General features: G+C 34.5%; 1 protein-coding gene across 3 annotated transcripts in view; it reads left to right on the top strand.

Annotated features, from left to right (window-relative positions):
• Positions 1-24,824, top strand: part of EPHA3 (EPH receptor A3) — a 329,726-nt gene that overhangs the window by 236,754 nt on the left and 68,148 nt on the right. For 2 of the 3 annotated variants that reach the window (XM_010978516.3, XM_064496298.1), the window contains exons 6-7: positions 17,908-18,032; positions 20,824-20,986. In XM_010978516.3, the coding sequence (XP_010976818.1) occupies positions 17,908-18,032; positions 20,824-20,986 (288 nt within the window). The remainder of the gene's footprint in view (positions 1-17,907; positions 18,033-20,823; positions 20,987-24,824) is intronic. The other variant, XM_010978517.3, reaches the window with a different exon arrangement.

The raw sequence follows: 24,824 nt of genomic DNA, 5'->3' as shown, positions 1-24,824 counted from the left end.
GGCTTGCTTATCTGCTCTTTCTCTGATTCCTACTGGACTCCAATTTTCACTCATCATGTGAATTGACAGGAAGGATTTATTCAGAGAGATATTTTACCTCACTTTCAATCTGAGTACAGGCTTCTGTTTGTGGGCCTCTGTAACATGTTACCCCAACATAAAATAAAATTGAGTTCTGTAAGGTTTTGAGAGGTCTAGGGTGGAGAAGATGTCTTTACTGGGTTTTATTCATCCTGGGTTCAAGAATTTTACTCTAAGATAAGAGTTATTTGGTGCAATTATTATGATATGGGTATTATATAGAATATAAATGCTGATAGGAAATACCAGCATTTATTAAGACAGCAAAAGGATTTTTAATCAATGAGTTTCCACAATAAAAGCTAAAATATGTACAATTATACATACTACACGTACATGTGCGCATATATATATATATATGTATATATATATATATATATATGAAGTTCAGCAAGATATTTTTCTGTTGTTTGGAAATTGGCAAGTAAGATCACAAAATAGGGGGGAAAATGCACCAATAGACCTCATTCAAAAGAGAACTGCAGGCAGTTAGGGCCAGATTTCTGGAAGGTGTTTTAAATGGCTCCAAATGGGTCCCTGCAGTGTAGAGACCTATAGAGTCCTCTGAAAAAGTCATGAGCACATATAGGAGGTCAGAAAACAATCCCAAAGCCTGGTATCAGCCAAGAAAACAGTGAACTCAACAAATGCAGTGCAACTGTGTGCACGGTAAGGATAAACTTTTTCATTTTTCTACAACCTCTCCATGGTGCCCCCAATATCAGAAGAGAGAAAGAAGGAATAAAAGTGCAGAGTTTCTTCTCTCTCACTCAGGAAATTGCTGTTTTATAATGGTGTACCATGGGCATGAATAATGGAAAGTGAGCAGGAAGCCATGAGATATTCTAGCAGTGTCATCAAAGAACAGGAAAGCAAGGTGCAACAGATCAGAGGAGCTCTGTTCTCTGTACTTCACTTAAAAAATGGCATGAGTCTGGTCTGCATTGCGATGTGTATTTCTTGTTTGAGGGCTCATTGTCATGATATGATATTTGCCTTGGTAGTTTGGTTTGCCGGGGAATCCCCAAGAAAGGCTAAATAATTAAGTGTCTCTGTTTTTCTAACTTAGAAATGCTATATTCTGAGCTTAGAAGGACAGAATTTAAAAAACACAACACAACAAAAAAAACAGAAAAATAACCATTTGGTTCAGAAGAGTCACATCTACCTAGAGTAGACAGAAAAATAGGGGCCTCAATGAATGAAAATGAGTCCACTAAACCACGGTATAACACCACAAACCATCTTCTTACCCCACTGTAGCGACTGTAGTCCTATTACTCAAATAATTTCTAATATTATCTGTATTACAACTTTCAACTTTCAAGAGTGAGATTGAGGCACTGATGATGCTGAGGTAGGAATATGTGTGTTTACAAATGTGTGTGTGTGTGTGTGTTAGCTCTGGGTATCTGTGCACTTATTATATCCTTTTGTGTGTCTGTGTTTGGTTTTCCTAAGCTCAGACCTAATGGATACCAGGACTTCCTGTTGACAGTGTTTGCTGGTAACTAGAGTAGGCACAAATTGTCCAAGTGTCTTGAAAATCTAAATAGAACTCAAGATGGTCTCAGCTCTCATCAATATTTTGAGTATCTTCAGAGACCCAAGGTGCGTTACTTTGTCTTCTTCTAGAAGTCTTAGTTTGCCTTCTTTTACAAGTAGGGGAATGTGAACATGACATAGGGAAAGGAAGGCAGCCGATGAAGGGTCAGGTATTGGTCATGTTACTCTGGAAGAGACTGGAATTTAATTCTGCTGTGGAACAGCAAGAACCAGTATAGAACATTTGCTGCAGAGAAGAGAAAGCTTGGATATTTATACATAGACTCCTTACCAGTCCTTGCCTGAGGGCCGCCCAAAGGATGAGGGGTAACTGAAGGGAGAATTAACTCTTAGAACTTCCAACGTGATATGTTTGGGCAGAGCTGACTCCAAAGGCCAAAGAAAGCCCACAGTCAAATGAGTGAGGTGCTGGCATCTTGAAATAGGAACCTTAACCTACAATAGTAAATTCCAAAGGGATTTTGTTGGGATGCCGGCAAAATATGCCCATTAGGTGTCCTGAATGGATGGAAGTACTTCAAATCAGCTAATCTCTAACTGAGATGATAGGTTCCATGTGCATTAGGGGAGCACGGGATATCAGATAGTAATTTGTAAAGAAACCCAACTCTAGCGATGAGAGTGTTTCACGGGTAGGCTCCATTACACAGCTTTAACCATTGTACGTGGCTTTAACCGTTCCACCACGCCCAGACGGTAACGGACACAAACTCTTCTGGAATAAACTCATTTTATGATACTTACTTTTTTACCAAGAAATTAATCAGAGATATGTAAAGAGATATTTATTGCATTATTAGTTTAGAAAGGACCGTTGAACCACAATAAGGAGAACTATAACGTTGTTTTATTGAATGATAAATAAAATTCTGCTGTCTCAAGCGTCTTTTTAGAGAACGACTTGAATATTTCTTAATCTTATTTCAGTAAGATAGTAGGAAAGGGAAAGAGTATAGGATTAAATAAGTACTCATCACTAGCTTTTTTTCTTTAAAGATTTACCAGTTTTAAATTTCTATAAAATTGAAATAGAAATCATCTTATTGTTTATATTACAAAGTGTAACTGGAAAATATTAATGGGAGAAATTCAAATGAGAGAAGTATGTGAAAATGAATGGGAGTACCACTACTTGCTAAATGTTTTAGTTGAAGTTCTTAATATTTTTAATTCTGGGTCTCCTTTTTTTCTGAAATCAAAAATAATTCCTATTTTGTTAAGATTGCTATTAGAATTAAATAAAATAATGTGTGAATCTAATATATTAAATGATCAGTAATTGAGCTTTACATAGGGTGTGTGTATATAAATATATACACATAAATATGTATATATGTACATGTATATACATACATATATGAGAGTACATATATTATATATCGAGTGTACATATAAATTTTTTTGTGTGTTGGGTTTTTAAAACTAGTACATTCAGGTTTTACATTTCAGTGGTTTTCTTTAACTATCAACTATAGGTATATAATTTTCTCACTAGTGTCCTATCTGATGAGTTATGTGATTTAAATAATTTATGTTCAAATTTCATAAAATATTTGTATCCCTCAATATTTTTATAGTTTTATATTCATATTTAATACTATAAACATAGCCTCCTTATATGGGGTTGAAAATTTGTCGATTTAAGATTTCAAAGGCACCAATAAAGTTGACACTAAGTATTCAGATGCCAGTTTTGCAGTAGGCACTCTTGAGATATTTTGTCATCAACGTGATTCGTCGCTTCCCTAAATGAGCATTGCTAGTTAGCAATTTGTAGTCCGTAGGGCCTTTTAATTTGTCTTCAAATAGTGACTTTGAACATATGTTATTTTGTTAAATTATAGATGTTAGCTGAATAAATTCTTTGGTTGCATGTTTTCTTTCTACAGTAAGTTGATTGTTTCCTGTAAAACCCTGCTGACTTTTCATGGAATGTGTTGGAGAAATTTTCTCACAATTTTCCTTCTGTGTCTGTAGTTCTTGTAGTTACTTCCTTTATTATAAGCTTAATTGCTATGGGTTTTGTAATAAGGACATGTTCTTTTTTTGTTGTTCAAAACTTTTGTTTTATTTGGGTTGATTTTTTTTTCTTATCTGATTTCATGAGCCACTATTTCACTAGAAAGCTACTGGTGAATTACCAAAAGCATTTCCCAACCTAACTTTATACATTTAAAAAAAATTATGAATGAAGAGAACACATACATTATATTGATTATGTGCAATTACCTCTGCATTGGAGGCTTTATATTGAACACAAATGTTAATAGAATATTCACTCCACATGTACCCATTTGCAAATGTTATACATTGTTTAGAACCCAATGTCTGGTCTTAGAGGATTCTTATTTCAGGATCCCTTTTCAGAGGATTAAACCAAGCCATTAGAGCCCAAAATCAGTTTGACAGTCAGTTATTCCTAAGGTTAACAAAGAGTAAAAGTACCACACTTGAGCCATCCAGGAAAGCAAGGTGTATACATAGATCCATAAACGTATATATGAAAACCAACTGTGAGACCCCTAGAATGTAACAAGGGTAGGGAAACTCAGTCGTGTTTGGAGAATGGACTGCCAGGCTTCTCAAACCTCAAGTTTTCTTCGCCTCCAGCATTTTTCCCTCATTTTTTTCCCAGCTAGGTGCATTTTGAAGTAAATTTAACTTGAAAAGCATGTTTCTAAAGCTAAACCACAGACTGTGCAATGTGAATAATAATGATCCTGGGCTTATTGTTTTTCAATTCCAGAAGAAATCTGACAGATCAGGCCAGTTCTCCTCTCTGTGTAATAATTTACACAGATTTTTTTTCAACAAACAAGTCTGAAAATTAGATAAAATATATGGAACATGGCAAAAAAAAATGTTCAAAATCATTCAAAGTCATACAATGGATTTAACTAGCTCTCAATTCTGGTAAATAATGTATACTATGTTTTATTTCAAGTTATTCTTTTTTGAAATATTATTTTATTGAGGTATATTTTACATCTCATGAAATCCACCCAATTCAAGTATACAATTCAAAAATTTTTAGTAGCTACTGACTGATGCCACTGTCACCATAAATCAGTTTTAGAATATTTTTATCCCCCCAATAGGTAATGATAATGAACCCATCACTGCATTTTAAGACAGTTTTTAATATAATTCTAATACAAGAGTTGAATGTAATTTTTCATAACTAAAACCCAACACAAAGTGACTTCAGTTCACAAGCTTGGGAATGAATGTTTAGAATTTTTCCTCACCTTAGTTAAAACATAGTGTCCCCTGTAAAATCTGACATTTATGCAGCATTATATGAGAATTCTTGTTCTGTGTAGGCAAAAGACATTTTTTGGTTAGCTATTGGAAATTCGAAACGCAGGAACCTAAATGTACACATTGAAATAAAAGCCAAATTCTTAAAAGAAACAAGTATTACTGTATTTGTAGCCACATAATTTTCTTTTTTTTTTTTTTTTGCTTTTCTTATGCAATCCAAAAATGGAACAACTTAAGACTATTTTTTTCTAATGTGCTAAAATTTTTATGGTGCATGTAAAAATTAATCCGCTCCAGTTCTCAAAATTCTAAGGTCGATTATGTGAAGTTTACATAATTGCAAAAATATGTGTTGATGCATTTTCCTTATTTAGATGGACTTGAGAACTAGCATTACTCCAAAATTCATGGCTAGCTAAAAAGGTATTTGACAAAAATCCTTTAGATAAATTAATCCTGTTCCTGGAACTAAAGAGGTCAAGCCACAGGCATCATGGAAATTAAGCAGCAGGTAGTCTGCCTCTGCAATTTCTCCTTTGTTTTCTGTGTACATTTTTAAGAATCTCTGTTTGTGGGGAATGAAATGTTAGTTATTGAAACTAAATGTTTGAACTTCTTAATCAAGTGATATGGGACAAAAAGAGATTGGGAAGTGTATTAGTAACTGCAGGCATGGACAATGAGAATTTTACAGCCAAATTAGGAATTTTTCAAGTATGATTGCTTTTGGGGACTCTAAGTCTCTGTTGGCAATTCTACCGTTAGTGCAACAGAGACCAAATGAAGCAGGGAGGGAGGAATTTTGCTTATGTAAATATGCAAACAGACCCAAATTAGCATATCCCCACCTGCATCTGACAAACAGCTAGACAAGAAGATATTAATAAACACATCTTCTTTTATTAATTAATTTGTTAAATTTTAATTGATCATGGCTTTGGGATGCATACTCTGAGAAGATGTAGAATGAATATTAGGATTCATGTAATTGTCAAGTGCATTTAGCTTTTTCCTGTTACTTAAAACTCTCTCAGGTGATTTCTCTTGAATTAACAAATAAAGACTATCGTGTTCTTTAAGAGTGTATCTATATTAGAAGTAAGTTCCTAGCATCAAGGTTAACAGGGAAGTAGGACCACTCAGAAAGATGATTTCAGGTCATCAAAATATTTTACTTTATATATAATGACCCACCAAAAATGTTCTCTTTTCTGGAATACTCCCTGTCTTTTTTTTTTTTTCCAAGCCAATGAGTCTTTCTGTATGTAAGTAAATTGAAAAGCTCTGAGCTAATTCAAAACTCTGATTTCCAAATGTTTGACCAGACTTTGCAGATTTCCTGTTCTGGGAGGTTTGAGCTTTTACCTCCTTAAAGGAAGGGATCAACCTACATGAATTTGAAAAAGGACCTCCCTCCCTGCTTCATTTGGTCTCTGCTGCATTCACGGTGGAATTGCTAGACACATCCAAGCCATATGGGCTGGGCATGTACAAGCCACATGCTACGCAGAATTTCTCAACATTCTGTTCTGCTTCCACACACAGGATCATTACTATTTAGATGCAACGTATACTTGTATGGTGTGCATTTATGGGGGGATAATGCACTATAAAAATTCATGATTCATGCAACAGTGAAGAGTAAAGTGATGGTTGCTCACTCATGCGTGTGATACTTATAAGGACAACTGTCATTCCTTCAGGAGTAAATCGTGAAGTTACTGTAGGGCCACATTTAAATTCATACAAATGCACGCATAAGTATGTCTGTACATGTGTGTATGTGTTTCAAATTTTGGTAACTCAGTTAAAGCTAGCTATTTATTACCTGTAACACAAACCCCAGTTTAGCCTGGTATAACAGGGTTTATATATGATGCCTGAAAGAATTCTGGACTGATACAATTGTGGTAGCACCTCCATCTTATTTTCTTTCCTTGCTTGTAAAAATGAAAGGATCTAGCAAAAACGGAACAAAATTATTTACCTTGGGCCTGGATGGTACCAATGAGGAGTGGGTCCAGATAAGTGTCAGCTTATGTTTAGTGTCTAGTATGTAACTATCTAAGCATGGAGTTAATGAGCAGAGACACAGGTGTTCAATAGATAATAAGCCTATAAGTGCAGAAGTACCTATCCCTTAAATAGTGTAATAGGTTAAAATTGTGCTTTATCAAAGCTGCTACAGGTAGGTTTTAAGCCTGGTGTTGCTTAAACATCAAAGACAGTGCATGTTGGAGATCTCTGGGTTTGAAGAAGTTTAGACCAAAAAAAATTATAGCAAGATTGTGTGTATACCGGGTATTTCTATAGATAGCTCATTAGCTCTCTGTCAAGAAGAGTTCTTTTACTTGTTGGAAAAAACTTCTAGATGATATTCTACTACTGTGATCATTTTATAACGTAGTTATTATTATTCAGGTGTAGTGAGGCCAAAGGTTAAGGAGATGATTGCTATTGAAATGATAGTTTGTTATTTACAATTCCCAAGAGGAGACAGCATGCCACGACATGGAGGACCAGACAGAGGAACACCAGGGTCAGTCAGGAGTCAGAAGGAACAAGGAGAAAGCACAGGCAAGAGCCTTTATTGTGGTTTTGTAAGAAAGGCAAGGCAAGGCGAGATAAGGGAAGTGTATTTGGGACTGGCTAGTTTGAGTCATTACGGCAGTAGACTCTGAGGTGTAAGGACTTTCTCTGGTTGTCCGGTGCCGGGTCTGGGGATGCTTAGTGCAGAGGAACACAGCCTGCTAGAGCGTTAGGGCCAGATAGAGAAGGCACTGGGCCGATTGGTTTGTGAGATGAAAGGCACAGCCCTGGGCCAGTCTTTGCTCTTTCTAAGAACTGGCGAACCTGGAAGAGGCAGTCTATCCACAGTCAGCAAAGCTCCAGATGCCGGAGCATCAGTAAAACAGAAAACAAGAAAATATATTTAATAGTGTGACATACTAAGATTTAATTATGCAAATTGTATCTTTTACTTCTTTTTAAATTGAGGTCACATTTATATGTAGTGAATTGTATTAACTGTAAGTAAAATTAGATGACTTTTAACAAACATGCCTACCCCGGTGAAAGCATAGAATTTTTCTACCAGTGTCCCCTTTTCTTCTGTAGTTATAGTTTGTGAATAGAAATTTGATTTACTTAAAGGCCAGTACATATTTTATCTGGTATCTGAATGTGACATACATAATATAATGTCATTTTTCCCCTCCTTCCTGTTCTGCTTAAACATATGAACCAAGCAACCCAAGAACCAAGAGTGTAGCCTTTCAGACTAGTTTTCTTGCTATTATCTGTAAAGTGGAAACTGGTTAAGTGGCAGTTCTCTTTTGTTCTAAAGGTATATTAAACATTGTGTCTATCCCCTCTTGCAGCAGGGCCTTTGTTACAAGCTCCGCAGAGAATGCCACCAGAGTCCAGATTTAGTTCCATCTGCCCTGTGCTGGAATGTGGCAATCCTACCCCCAGAGGACTCTGAGTCAGAGCAGACCTATTATCTCAGCAGCCCTTTAAAACAGACAGAAACTTACAATGTAGTTAGCCTCTTCGTTCTTGGCTGAAATTTTCTCTTCTTTCATTTGGGCTTGATCTTGTACCATCACCCTTTCCCCACCACCATGTGTCCATTAGCTACATTCAACAGCTGCCCCTCTCAAACTTTGGCGCCATCTGTACTAATATAATTTTGTCTGTACTAAGAAGTTGTTAAAGATATCATTTGATTTTGCCCAAGGCTTCATATTTAGTATATAAATTTTGATTATTAACTTTGGTTTTGAAGTTTCTACTTTATTGTCTTTCTTTTGTGGAAACCACTGAATTAAGGCAATGAGGAGAGGATGCTGTTATAAACAATAAACAATCCTACATTGGTTGAGAACTTAGGATATTAAAATTCCAACAATATAAATTCTCTAAATATAATAACTAGGAAACTTATCCAAGGAAAACTTTGAAAAAGTCTGGATTCAGACATATTGCTACTCCCAAAGCCAAGTTGTATCTTCTGGAAATTTTAAGATATTTAGAAATCTTATGAAGTGAGGAATTTCTCAAACAACTTTTGTCTCTCTGGGAGGCTAGTTTCTATGCTTTCCATGTAGATTGTTTATATTATCTCTGGAATGCATTTTTCTAAACTTAGGCTCAGGGAAATACTTAGAATAGTAAAGTATGGATTTTCAGAAATAAAGAATATTGTGTATTTAAAAATAATGCATACAGAGCTAAATGTCCATCTGTGTAGCAATTTTGAGAGTACTTTATGCTTCATGTGTAATGATGAAGAAAAAGAATGCCCTAGATGTAATTAAATTTCAGTTATCTCATATTAAAACACAATCAGACCCTCCAATAGTATCATGTTATCTTTGTAAAGAGAACATTAGGCTAAACAGACACACACACACACACACACACACACACACACTCACACACACACACACTCACACACACACAAATACTTAGGTGAAGAACCATCTGTCATTTTCATTGCCTTGTATATCAATGCATGATGTCCTTGTTTAGGGCTCACTAGACTCTGAAATGGCAGACATTTGAGAATCCTCACAGCCCTCCAAAGGACTTAAAGAGAGAACACTATTGTAGCGTATCTCCGCAAATCCAAGGAACATTATCTTTTTCTAAAATGTACTGATGCTGTAAATGTATCTAATCTCTCTGGGAATCTCAATATTTTATGACAGGTTTGCTGGTATACTGCATTTTTCAAGGACAATTAGTTATGAAGAAACCTTTATTTGCTCTAATGTTTTGTTATTCCTTATCTACATAATTTCTTATTTAGAATTAATCAATTCTAAAATAAGAGTTTTAAAAATAAGTATTTATTATTAATATTAACCTCTTTCACAATGAAGCATATTTAGAAACCTCTGATTACCCTCATAGAATGTCAAAGCCATGTCACACACATGAGATCATAGAAAATATGCATGTATTGGTCTCTGTACCCTTTCATGGCACAGAGCTCCTAAAACTCATAATTTCCTAAATGATGAGAGTACTAGGAACATCTTTGTCCTTCTGCCTTTGACCCTAGTTCCTGACACCAGATCCCCAAAGCCCTAGTAATTTCCTGATTGGTAGAAGTGTCTTTTGTTCTAATGAGAAGACTCAGGATGGGTTCCTGAATGGCTCCTGGACAAGGGCTAGTCACCAGAAAGACCAAACCTTCATTAGAAGCCTGGAAATTTCAGCTCTGCCCCATTCCCTTGAGAATGGAGAAAAGCTAAAAATGGAGTTAATGATCTGTCATGCCTACATGATGAAGCCTCCATAAAAATCCCAGGTGTATGGAGTTAGGAGATCTTCCGGGTTGGATGAACATACCCCAGCTCCTCAGGGACAGAAGCTTCTGCACTCCAGACCCTCCCAGACCTTGCCCTATGTCTCTTCATCAGGCTGTTCTTCTTTATCCTTTATCATATTCTTTGATAAACTGGTAAACATAAGTAACTGTTTTTCTGAATTCTGTGAGCCACTCTAGCAAATGAATTGAAACAGATCAAGGAGTCACGGAAACCTCCAATTTGTAGCCAGGTCCTGCAGAAATTGTGGGTTACCTGGGGAGCTCCTACTTGTGATTGACATCTGAGGTGAGGGAGGAGCAGTCTTGTGGCAGCCCTTAAAGTGTGGAATCTGACATTATCGTCAAGTAGATAGTGTCAGAATTGAGTTAAATTATAGCACACCCAACAACTGGTGTTGCAGAATTGATTGGTGTGGGGAAGCCCACATGTTTAGTGACCAGAAGTGTCAGAAGTGTTGTAAGTATGGTCGGAGTGTGAGAGTAAAGAAGAAACACAGAAAGAACTAGTTTTTTTGAAAAAAAAAAAACCAAAGTATTTATAGATTGATCAGATTCTGTGAGGATACTGAATGATATTCAAAGAAGGAGAACTTAATGTTAAAAAATAAATATGAAGATTAATTGAAAAAATGAAAAATGCCATCTCTTTTGATGAATTCATGCAATAAACATATGTGAAATGAAACTTATATTACTACTGTTTATTTTTCTCTTTTAATGCTCCATGCTGGGATGGGAATGAGATTATAAATTGTAACTATATTCTCCACTCTTTAAAAGTACCTTGGGGTCTTCAAAATTCAATAATTAAAGTTTTAGAGTTTTTTTTTTTTTAAAGAAATTTAGAGCTGAAAAGGCTAAAATTTTGGCCAGAATTTCCCCCCATTATATTAAATCTATTTTAAACAAAAGATAAGGGAGGAATCTTGCTCAAAATTTATTTTCAATGTATGGTCTAGAATGTTTCTCTCTTGGCACTATTGATTTGGTTTAGAAAATTATTTTTCTCTTTATTATAGAAGAGAATGATATAATTTTATAAAAAATGTTATCTCTGTTTAACATATTATAATTTTCATCTTTGTTTGCATTTTATTATGTTAATAATCAATCAGGATCTAAGTAGGATTATTTTTCTTAGGAACTAGCCGCAAAATATATTGTACATTTTATTGCAGAGCTAACCAAACTGTGTAACTAGATTTATGCAAGGTTGTTCTGATGCTAAGCACTAAAGACTCTGAGAAACTTACAATCTAGTGGGAAGACACACTGTTAAGCAAATTGTGTAATTACCACACAATGGGATGGGATAAATAAGAAGAGAAGGAACAACCACTATACATCAGAACAGAGGAAGGAATTGATTATTGCCTAAGGGACTCAGAAAAAGCTTTATGGGGGAATTATATTAGCAATGGATTTCTAAGGACAATGAGTAGAAGAGATTTTTCTGGTGGAAAAGGAAAGAGATGAGTTTTCCAGACAGGGAGTATATAGCAAGTACCATTGTAGGCAGATGACCAAGGAATTGTCTTTAAAATTTTGCTTTGAAAGGAGAGCAATAAATGATAAAGCTGATATGTATGTTGCAGTCTAATGAGGACTCTTAAATGATAATGCAATGAATTTCAAAGTACATATCCTCTTGTCATCCACAGTTTTCCGTATGAACAGTCTTAAGAGTTTTCTGATATCAAATTCTTAAAAATATAGATTCCTAGACCTTTCCTTTGAAGCTTATTTTTTAGTTAACTGGTTTAGGAAAACTGATGTGAAATTGTTAGATTTTGAAGGAGAGGAGGGTTAATAGCTCACTTGCTTTGTAAAATGATAAATCATCAAAATGTGTAGAAAATTAAAGGAAAGGTTCTGGAAAGATTGAGAGGAAAGGCACAGAATCCAGTGCTGGCGAAAGACGGCAAGGATTTGAACTGAAGCAGGTCTGGAAAATTAGAACTGGGTAGAAAGAAAATTCAGCAGCTTTCAGATGCTGAAGTTGATTGGCTTGCAGGGTTCTTGGTGAGGGAGAATATATAAAGAAGTGTAACTCTGAAATTTCAACTGTTTGGGCTGTAAAAATGGTGCGTCCTGGGACCAAAACAGGAAATTCCGGAGAACAACATGTTGGGGAAATCAGGGTAGGGGTGGGGAGATGGAGAACATTAAGCTAGGAAGGATTATGTTCATTCAAACCCGAGTGTTTCTGGATTTAATAGAAATGTTCACTTCTGAAAAAACTGAGACGGAAATGTTCTTAAGTGGGCATTATAATGAATGGTACAAAAAAATAAGAGAGAATGCTTTTAAAGGCATGCCGGATTCAAAGGAAAAGTCTTTCAACCATTTACTACATGATATTTTCCCATGGAGATAATTTTTAAAAGCTTTGGCTCACTTAGAAAAAGAAATACTGAGGCCTTTTTGTTATTACTTTAACTTGTCCAGTCTCTAAACCACAGAGATACCTCAGAGGTTCATTAGAAATTCCCAAACCCAGAAAGAGGAAAGTCCCAATAAAAACAAATGAACCAAACCAGATCCTTGAGGAGTTGAATTTTGAAGTTTTGACTTCCTGATTCTAAGGATGGGTCATATTTTAGTTGCAGAATAATGGTAAATGTAGCTTAAAAACACCATAGTTAAAATAATGAATCCCTTCCATGTCTGTCAGTAGATTTGGCACGCACAAGGACTGTGTGATTCAAATACACATTGTGAACTACACAAGCCCCATCTCTAACCAGATCCCTTTACAAAGGAACCTTTCTTAGCCTGACATCTTCGCTTCCCCGTTGTGATTTGCTTTTCCATTATTGCATTAGATGCAGTCAGTGGCTCAGGTTTTGTTGACAATGAGAGACAATCTCTTCCTCTTCCTCTATAAATAAATAACCCAGTGTTCAGTTATGAACTATCAACAGTTATACTTCTCTGTCTGTCCTCTGGACTCATTGCATGTCTCTGATTCAAGAGATTGCCATTACAGTGGTCTGGAAGGAAGAAAATACTCAAGGAATAATTCAACCCTCGGTTGCCAAAAAGTTATGTCTCCTTAGAAGAGAAATTGAAAAGCATTTTGATACCAGCTTTCACAAAACCCATATTACTAGCGACCATGGAGTGAAAATACCTGTTGAATCCTATGTCATGACCTAAGAAAAGTTTTAAAGAGGAATGCATTGACAGAGCCGTGAGCAAGTTCACTGTGACACCACAAGTTAAGAAATTTTTTAGCATTTGGAGTCTTCAGGACTTCATGGTGCCGAGTAAGTTTAGAAAAATTTCCCGAAGGATGATTAACTCTGTGACTTATGGGCCTCTTGTTCCCTCCCAGCCTTCTTGTATTTGTATTCTTATAAGAAATATTTCAATTAAAAATAAATTTCACCCATAGAATGACTCTTTCACAAAACTTCATGGTGATTATCAGAAATATTCTCCTGAGCAAAAGAAACCTGACATAGGAAAAAAAAATACTATATGATTCCATTCATATAAAACTCTAGAAAAGACAAATTGAATCTGTAGTAACAGAAAACAAATTAGTTATTGCCCATAGCCTGAAGTAGAAGGATTGCTTGGGATATGGTACAAGGAAACGTTTTGGGGTGACAGAAATATTCTTTATCTTGATTATGATGATGGTTACAGAAGTTTTGGATCTGTCAAAACTCATTGGAGTGTACATTTACAATGGGTCTATTATATTGTTTGTAAATTACATTATAGTGTATGTAAATTGCAGGATTTATATAGCTTCCTGGAATGTAAGCTGTGAGAAAGCATAGATTTGGGGGATTTTTTGTCTTCTGTAGTAACCCCAATTCCTGGGACAGTCCTTCAGTGTCTACCACATTGTGCATTTGATGAATGAATTGGTAAATCTGATAGACATCTGAATTGAATAAACGTAAACATTTCCTTTTCAGTAATTTTTCCTACAAAAAAATAAATTTCACTTTACCGAGTACATCATATCTCCTTATTTTCACAAGGACACATATATTGGGTTGAACCCAGAACAAAAGATAAGGATCAAATATTTACTCCCTCTCAAATACCAACCCAACAAAAATGTATTTTAACACTAAGACATTATTTTAAAGACAGTCACTGTCTTACTAAAAGTTATTTTTTTACTAATTTAATTTTTCTTCTTACCAGTTCTCTATTTTTTTTCCCTGCAAAACTGTCCATTTACTAAACTGTGTAAATTCCTGGACCCATTTCATAGCAGCCTACTTAGTCATTAACTTCTTCCTATTAATAAGAGAATCCTTTTAATAATATATCATTTAAGATATGTAAAAGAATCACCAGAATAAAATTCTAAATCTTAGGCTATTGGAGTATTCACAGCATCTGCTATTTTAGCACATACACCAGCATTTTGCAGGGAAAAACTGTGCCTCCCCTTAATAAGTAACTTTTCACTCGACTTTTGAGCATTTCTCTAATCTTATAATTGTTTTTAATCCATGTAACTATTACCCAACACTCTTTAAAATCACAAATTTAAAAAACAGGGGAATGAGAATAAAATAAATCAAATGTATTATATGATATACATTGCAGTATCACATTCTTTATAAAAGAAAAATAAGGAATTTCCATGAATTTTGAAAATTAATACTTTAATAACCAAAAAAAAACCCCCATATATCTGTTTCTCATAAATATTACAAATTATAACACAACACATGAGCAAGTCTGGATAAATTATACTTCAAGACATGAATTAAAAAGTGTTCTATAGAATAGATAAACAAGATTATACTGTGTAGCACAGGGAAATATACATAAGATCTTATGGTAACTCACAGAGAAAAAATGTGACAATGAATATATATATATTTTCATGTATAACTGAAAAATTGTGCTCTACACTGGAATTTGACACAACATTGTAAAATAATTATAAATCAATAAAAAATGTTTAATAAATAAATAAAAAGTGTTCTAGAAAAACTTTTAGAAAACATGGATGCAGGGGAGTGCCCATGGAATTCATCCCTTTCTGCAGTATGTTTTATTATGTCTTAAAATTATTTATTAGGGGAGAGAAAAACAATTTCTGTGAATTATTTATTAATATTAAAATATTGATGAGCATTACCTAAATGTAATGGGATTCCAGTTGGTGCATTGGATTGAAACTGCTGAAACACAGCCAGCACAAGGGGCGTGTATTAAAAGAGCAGAACAAATGACTTAACAGGGGCCTAAAAGCAGCAATCAGAAAAGGTTCATTTAACTTAGAGATGGCACAAGCTTCGAGCAATTGCCTCTACTTAAGTAAGTGTGGAATTACAAAAGGCTATTTATTACAGTCCAACAGGGCCCTGCAGCTTGCTCAAAGACCTTTGAAGAATTTTCGACAGTTATAAAGCCTCGCTCAGCGCAGGAGCAGTAGAACTTAGGCAGATCCCCAAAAGAGCCTGGAAAGCTTTCATTAAAAAGTTAACACGATCTTCTTCACAATTGCTCCTGAAAATGAATTATTTTCTCTCTCTTTTTTTAAGGAGAGATGCTATACCTAGTAATTTTCAAAACTTCTTTGAAAATGTGCTTTAATTGTTAAGAAAAATAAACCAGTTTCACAGTGATATGGAATGAATGGAGGGTCTCCATGGATTTACTAAGAAAGTGTTCCAACATTCAGCCACTTTGACACGCTCTGTAAGCATACATTAGAAGTTACTCTATTAATGGATTTTCTGCAGGAGGAAATTGGTGGAATTTCTCTATTTTTTTGGTAAAAAAAGGAAAAATTGGTTCTAAGGACATTGAAGCTGAAATTATTCTATTAGTGATTGGATAATAAATTGATTTTTCTAAGTATTAGGGTAAATTTAAAAAATAATTATTAAAAATTTAACGTATCTGTTATTTGTTTCTAACTCAGTGACATGTTTATAAACACTGGATATGTTTATAAAATTTCAACTAAATATAACCAAAATAACTTATCTTTTGCTTAGAATCTATTTCAGAGCAGCAAACTGCCTCGGAGTGAGGGTTGAGAGTGTTGTGAGCCGAGTTTGGGAAATAAAACAATAATACTGAATAGATAAAAAGCAAACATAAAAGGTAAATGATGTTAAGTTACATGGAAGGATGTTGATTGTTAATGGGAGCAAAATGTGAATAAGAAGATGAATTTACTTTTCCATCAGAAAAGCAACACCTACATTTTTCTTTGGAAAAGGTTATGTAATCATTCCCAGGCCATTAACGTAGTGAGGCTTTAATTACAAAAATTTATAAGAAGATATTACAAATAACAGAAATAGAAGGATGGAAACTTTATTGCAATAGATACTTTGTTTAGCTTTACACTTTCCAAAGAAGTGTCACAAGGCAAGCTTACTGAAAGCTCTGTTTTTAAGTGAAGAATAAAAATGAAAGGCATTTGTAGACAGGAACAATTTAAATGAGAGATTGAATGCAAAAGTTTGGCGAATGATAATCATAGAAACATCAGGTCAACAGATAGGGAAGATGTACTGCTAGATGTTGTTGGGAATATGAATAAACCAGGTGCTAACAGTCCTTGATTTGAGAAAAAGATCTATTAAAAAATAGGTCCCTTTAGGAATGAAAACAATTCAACAGTTAATGTGCCTAAGAATTCTTGATTTTTATTTGTTTCATGTTTGTAAGTTATTTTGCTGCATTCCTTTAGGGCAGAATGCCACTGCGCCCCACACTGAGGTATTTTGGTTGGCCAGTGTACCAAGACTGAGATTTGAAACCAAAAGTGCATTGATGGATAGTATGTATTTTTCTTTTTAATGGAAGGATTTCAAGTAAGATATCACTTAAAACACATTTAATCTTCCATTTGAAATGTTACTGACCCTATGATATCTGATCCAAACAGATGTTTTTTTATTCGTATTCTATACTTTTGATAATGCATAGCAAAACGTAGCAAATACAGAGTCACTGCTCAGTAAGATATCTCAAAATAAATAGAAAGAGGTGACACAAATTGCACTCATTACTGGGTACTTCTGACAAAAATTTTTTTTTAAGAAGTAAAAATGTAAAAGCAGAGATTGTTGTTTCCTGATATGTATTTTTTATTCATGAGAGATTTTTGTCAGAAGTCAAGGTCTACTATAATGTGTCCTAAATCCTATCTATTTTATGATACACTAAATATTACTATTACCTATGGATACCATGGGACTCTGGGCGTAATGGATTCCAGTCCTCTTACAGAGTTGCATATGAAAATGTTATCAATGAGCTGAAGAATCTGGCATTAATAACTTTGCAACATTGTAACAAATAGGTACTCCTGATGTTTTGTTCTTTTTTTAATACATCAAATATATTTCATTGCTTACATTATAGTAGCAGATTGAAAACATCTGCTCACTTGCCACTACTCCACCAGCAGCTGAAAATCTCAGCTCATTTTCCATAGGCTTGTGTGTACCAGGGCTATAATCCAGCTGCTGAGGCTTGATATGGGGCCAGATTAATACTCACGAGCCTTTGAAATGGAAATAGTGCTTTCTTGCCAAAGATTAGAACAATGATAGACTCCATTTGTTTGTTCCCGTCCCTCTCCGCTCTTCTTTACCACCCTTCCCAACCCGATTAATCTGCCTTTTCCCATCGTCCCTCCCTTCCTCTCTTTACAGCTCCATCACCTGTCATGACGATTAAGAAAGATCGGACTTCCAGAAACAGTATTTCTCTATCCTGGCAAGAACCTGAACACCCTAATGGAATCATATTGGACTATGAGGTCAAATACTATGAAAAGGTGGGAGATAATGTTAAAGGGCTGAGTTGTGTTACCTTCTCATCAGTGTGCTCTTGCAAAGAAACGAGTGGCATTGCTGGGAAGTGAGAGCTCTGTTTAGAATTCTGGTCATGGGACACCTTTGATTTATATAGAGAGGGGTGTTTAGAAATCATTGTGTCAGATATTCTTCAGCAAAAAGCCATAGCAAAGTTGTCACTACCAAATTTTAATCTATCAAGTTGTGGTATGACAGATGACAATTGTGTCCTTCCTCGCTGAAACCCCTGTTATACAGCTGTTATCTAGTGATTCCTTCCTATTGATGAACCATTCCTTAGTTCATTGCTTTAAGCATCATTCGCTGACCTTCACACTCAGATAAATTTCATTCAATACAGATAGGAACCTTGAACTAATAACAAAACCAATGTATTATTGAACTGATGATGGAAAGATTTCTTGACTTGTTACAAGGAAATTAAGAAGGTGGGAGTGGATGGATACGTTTGCCTCACATCATAAAATTGTGGTTCAGTAATATAATGATAAAAAATAGGCACACAATTATTTATAAGTAGAATATAGGCCATGATATTTCATACTCTAAATAGCACTTATTTCTCCCTGGATATAAATTATGGTGAGATTTGAAGGCAAGATGTATTCAAACGTTATCATTAGAACTCAGTGATTTTATAGCTACTGATATGAACACAGCATATTTGTGTATCTGCTGCCATTTACAAAATATTTTAAAGTGAACCAAAAGCAAACCGTATGTTTGTATAGTTTCTATTTACACAACACTTCAGCATACGTTATTTCGAGCTGTCTGATAATCCAATGATAGTAGGCAGATAGGTTCTTTTGTAAGTAAGGAAACTGAGAGTCAGTGGCATTATTTGAATTTCTCACAACCTCACAGCTGTTAAACATTAGATTTCTGTTTGAACTCTGGCAGCCATGACTCCTCGGGTAGTATGATTTCCCCTGTACTGCATATGTCCCGCTAATGAAGAGGGATCATTAGAGATGTGAGAATTAGTGATATGGTCAGTTGTGCAAAAAGACACAATGCATTCCTTTGCATCATGTAGTTATTCTGTTCATCGAAGTTAATGTATTTCACAAGTGTGATGCCATTTTTCTCAAACTGCCCCCTACAGGGAAAAAGGTATGTCTCTTTCATTAAAAGAAAGTGAAATCTAGTAAACCTCACTGTGCCAAAATCATTCTCCACATAAGTGATCTCCTAGCTTTCAGTGATCCACTGTGGTATCATCAGATGCTCGTTTGATCATGATCTTCCATTTTTAAGTGTTACAAGATGGACTGGGCAAATATAAGAATCCATGTTTTATAGATGATGATGCAACAAAATAAAAAGGCAATTAATGATACAACTCAGTTTAGACTGGATAGGAGAACCAGGGAACACCTAAGTCTTAGATCTATGGAGCTAATTCAAAAATACTATTCATCTCCATTCATATCTTTCACAAACATAAAAAGTTTTCTGAGCTTATTTCAGATTCCACCAACAAAGCACAATATGCATCCTTATTTTAAAACAATATTAATCAGTACAGGAAACAAATGGCTGAACCTTTTTATTATTCCCTAAGCATTTTAAACTTGATGCGTACCTATGTGTAACATCATTTTTATATACTTTATAGAATTACTTTTTTATATCATGCATTCATATATTCAGAAGTATTTCCAAATATACATATGATGCTTGGAAATATTTTGGAATATATTGGAATTTAAGCTCTGCAAGGCCTAGCTTTCTTGACTGTTCAGTTCATTAGTGATGATGAACAGAAGCAAGTTCTGGGGATATGCCTAACACTCTTTTCACACATGAAATAATCATTTCTCTAAAATAAATATATTTGTCCCTCTTCCTTATTTAACATACTAATTCAAATGCTGTTTGATACATAATCGGTATCTCTTAAAAGTATCTGTAATGCATATTTTTTCTGTAATATTCTGTATAGTTTTGGTTGAGAATATGCGTTGTTCTATATCACAGACTCCCGACCCCACCCCACATGCAGCAACATTTCACCATTATTTGAAATTAGGTTACCCACAAAGTGCTCAGTGTGTATTGACGTGTGTTAGAGGAAAAACACAGTTCTGTGTAAATCCAATTTTTGTAAACAAGGCTTGACACAAACAGTCTTTATAATTAATGTGCAGTGTGAATCTTCCGATGTACAATGTGAATCCTTTTGGGAAAATTTCTAGACTTTTATCTGAAGATTTTTGTCTCTACTAAGCCACGGTGACTTAGATTAAATACAGTGCGAATGTAGTTGATGCTAAGAAAGTTATTAATGTAGAACTCTGCATAAAACCTGGGCCTTTTTAAGTTTAATATCTTATAATTGATAGAAATATTTTCTGAGAATCAGTAGGACATTCCTGTTAAGTTTAATTCAAAGGGGCATTTTCCTCTTTGAGAGTTTATTCTTGGAATTAGACTGAAGGTTTCACTCAGTTGTGGCTTTGAAGAGAACATATTTTCATCCATATATTAATTGGTAAGACTGAAAACTAATTTTTCCTGCCTATGTACAGGGCACAAATTATTTATCCAAGTTAGGAAATTCTGTAAATTGTTTTAGCTTAAAAATGCCTCTAGGTTACATTTAGAGAGTTAAATGATTGTCATCTCTTTTATCAGTCCTATGATCTGAGTTAAAATCCAGAAGAACTGGTTTTGAGTGGCTCACTTTTTTACCATTTGATAGCGTTAGGAAGGTTTGATTTTAACGTGATTTTTCTTACCTCAAAGCAGGAACAAGAGACGAGTTACACCATTCTCAGGGCAAGAGGCACGAATGTTACCATCAGTAGCCTCAAGCCTGATACTACATATGTATTCCAAATCCGAGCCCGGACCGCCGCTGGATATGGGACCAACAGTCGCAAGTTTGAGTTTGAAACTAGTCCAGATTGTACGTATTTTCTCAATATAGTGTATGGTGGGAGGGCTGTTGCAAATGTGTCTGATAATTCATTCTCACTCTAAGTTTTAACCAAGTGTTTTACATTGAAAATATATTGCTTGAGGACATTTAATAATTGTGCATAGCATTGGGACTGTGTCCTTGTGTTTGTGTAAGTGTACATCATTTTTTTTTCTCTTTTACAAATCAAACATATTCTAATGCCTGGAATGATTCTGGTCTTCTATTGGCTATAAATTGCTTTGAGGAACATTATTTAATATAATCACATTTTAACTTCCAGTACCTGTTAATCCAAATATTCTACGTTCATTGCATGATTCAATGAACTACAAAAAAGAAACTTGCTGATCCATGAGGAACTTAATATTTTAATCCTTAACACAGTTAATCTTGTATCACTTGGAGATTAAGGATTTTCTAAAACCTGATTCATCACCTCATTCACATTCACAAGCAATTTGAATAGCCCTGTGTCTCTGACACCAAATTTGTCTGAAATTGGCAAACATTTTCCCCAAGACATTTTGCTTTTCTTCAAATGCATTTGCTTCATATTAGAAGAGCCCCTCTGCTAAAATATAATTTTCAAAAAGGCAAAATCATAGCTGTGGTACTAATGTAAAATAAAAACCAGTTAAAGATTTTATTTAACTTATTAATTAATGAAGAGACTAGTAAGAGATTAAATGATTTAAAGGGAAATTTGAAGAACAGATACATACACACATATATATACACATTTGTGTATGTTTGTGTGTGTCTTTGTGTATGTGTGTATGCATATGTAGACAATCCAGAATACTTAAACAAATTGATTAATTTGTCCAAAACTGGTTAATATACTATAGGACAATAAATATACTGATTGATGTCATCTCTTGTAATGCACACAAACTAATCATATCTCTAGTGAATTTATCACTCTAACTGTAATGAGAAGGATTATTTATATCACTATCCATTGTCCGCAACTAACTTCACAGCTGTTAAAACAGGCTAGAAAGACAATCAAAGATAAACATCCTTGTAGGGAGACTATAGCTATATACAGTGGTAGAGCGCATGCTTAGCATGAATGAGGTCCTGGGTTCAATCCCCAGTACCTCCGTTAAAATAAATAAATAGCCTAATTACCTCTCCCCACCCCCCAAAAGAAAGGAAAAAAATTAAAAAAAAAAAAAGATGAACAACCTTTAGAAACAGATATCCAGGGAGAGTCTGACAATGCCCAGCCCTCCACTGAAAGGAAACCCAATATTCTCTTTTGACGGTTCCAATTTTACCATTTTTCCCTGGCATGTATATTTTCCATTTTCTAAATATTTTATTAATAATATAAAATCACATTGTTGTTGATATGCTAATATTTTATGCCCAAACTTCATATCTCATTGAAACATTCCAGATTAATAAAAACTGTTAATATGATAGAATAAATATTTTATGACATACTTTTTATCTGACAAATGCTGCTTAAAATAACAATCACTACCTTCTGCAAGGTACTGAGAATCTAGTGTTCTTAGAAATTATCAGCTCACAGCTGACACATGGCAGTCCTGCTACCAAAGGAAAGTTGTCGTCTTCAAAAGCACAAATTTATACAATTGGTCCTCTGGATCCGTGGGTTCAGCCAACCTTGGATGGCAGATATTGGAAAAAAAAGTTCCAGAAAGTTTCAGAAAGCAAAACTTGAATTTGCCATAAGCCGGAAACTATTTAGATGATGTTTATATTGTATTTACAGCTATCTACACAGCATTTACATTGTGTTAGGTATTATAAATAATGTAGAGATGGTTTAAACAATGTGGCAGGCTGTGCTTTGTATGCAAATACTGCACCATTTTACATAAGGGACTTCAGCATCCTCAGATTTTGCTATCCGTGGGAGTCCTGAAGCCAGTCCCCCTTGGCTATGAGGGACCATTGTGCCTCAAGACCTCTCCTAATCCTCCTGTGATGGAATGAACATGGAGAAGTCACTCTCTGAGGACATTAGAAACAAAATGCTGTATAAAATAACTACAGAATCTGTGTGAACAAGATTTAAAACAAATTTAAAATTTTATAAGACACAGTATCAAAATATAATTGCAACTTAATATTAGTAGTTCTAAATCTTTTTGTAACTTTTAAGTGGTATAAAGAAAGTTCCTTGTTTTGAAATGACTACAGATTCAATTTTTTCAAAGTATTAAATAGTTATTTTAATTAACAACAACAAAACCTATATTTTCTTTAGCAAGGAAAATCACAAATCACAGAAATAGAAAAATCAAATGTTTATTATATCATATGGTAGAAAAAAAGCCATACTGAGGGACAGGAAGGACAGAATACCGTTAGATAAATATTTATTATATTGATGCATATTTTGGAACATCAATCAGTCTAGCCTTACATGATCTTAATTAGCAGTTAACCTTATCTGATAAGTAAATTTGCAAAAACAACAATAAATTCTAAAATTCTAATATGATTCCAGATTTACCACAGATATCTCTATGATAGTGTTATATATGATCGTCTAATGAGTCTTCAGTGTCTGAGGTTTAAGAAATACTCCATTTAAAAACTTCAGTCTTAGGACTTTTGCAGATAAATTTTATATTTGCTATATTTCCATTGTTTGATAGAGCAGATGAAAAGAAGAGAGAAAAATAACTTTTTTAACATACACTTTGATTTATAAAAATCTTTGAGTTTGCACAGTTTGATTTTTTTTTAAATCAGTTTACTCTTACTGCTTTACCGTAGAATTCTTCCCAACTTTAAATATAGAGGAGGAAAAAAGTACCTTTTGTCTTAGGAGTAAAAAGACAAAAATCAAAACTCTCACTCCATTTTTTAAATCAAAATGATATATTCACGAAAACTCTAAGGATTTAGAAGTCTTATTTGTTATAGATCAATATTTAAAAGATATAAAAAAGGCTCTTGCTGTATTTCTTTAATGGTTTGCTTCTTATTCTAGGTTTCATTTTTTTTAATTATAAACATTTCATCCATAATACATATACATGCTTCTTAGTAGAACATAGTGTATTTTTACCTGGAATTTAGATAGTATTTTTTGGACTTAGTTTACAGTAGCAATATGAAGACACAGTGGAGCACGTATTTTCTTAAGTGTTTTAAAGTTTCTTACTATTTATAGTCAGTGCTTCTATTATGTACAATTAAATTTATTATCATTTTACAGAAGAGGAAACAGAGGCATCGAGAGATTAGGTAGATTTCTAAAGTTACACAACTGGTAAATGATGGGTCTGATTCCAGAACCCATGTATTTTTGTGACAGTATAAATATTCTCATAAATATTTCATTTGATTTTGCTCTATAAGCTGTCCAGATACTATTATATACTTTTGGTCATGGTCTAGGACACAGAATTTATGTGTTTTTTCTGAGATTGCATAGATGTTCAGTGGAGTCAGTGGACCTAGAACCTCCAGGTTTTGGAGGACTGATCCAGTGCCGCTCTTATACATTTAAAAAAAAAGTCATGCTAAGACCCACAGAAAGCATGGGCTGTATAAAAGTAGAAGAACTTTCCTAGAACAAACACAATATCCACTAAAGCAAGAGTCCAGATGATATTGTTACCCCAAAGGTAAAGACCTCAGTTCTTGTCATACCCAAAAAATAAGTTTTAGTCAGGAGACGGTTTGTAGTGAAAGATTTTAGATTTATTTAGAAAAGGGAAAGCGGGCTGCTCCAAGGGGGGAAGAGCGGTGCTCTCTGTTTTGCCTTTTCTCTTATACCCTCGCTGAGAGGTGGTCTTTTGATTGATTGATGGCTCTTGCCCCTAGAAAACCT

Source organism: Camelus dromedarius, chromosome 2, assembly GCF_036321535.1.
Source record: "Camelus dromedarius isolate mCamDro1 chromosome 2, mCamDro1.pat, whole genome shotgun sequence".
Taxonomy (NCBI): domain Eukaryota; kingdom Metazoa; phylum Chordata; class Mammalia; order Artiodactyla; family Camelidae; genus Camelus; species Camelus dromedarius.
Note: the sequence above shows the minus strand (reverse complement) of the source record. Positions and strands in the feature narration are given on the sequence as shown.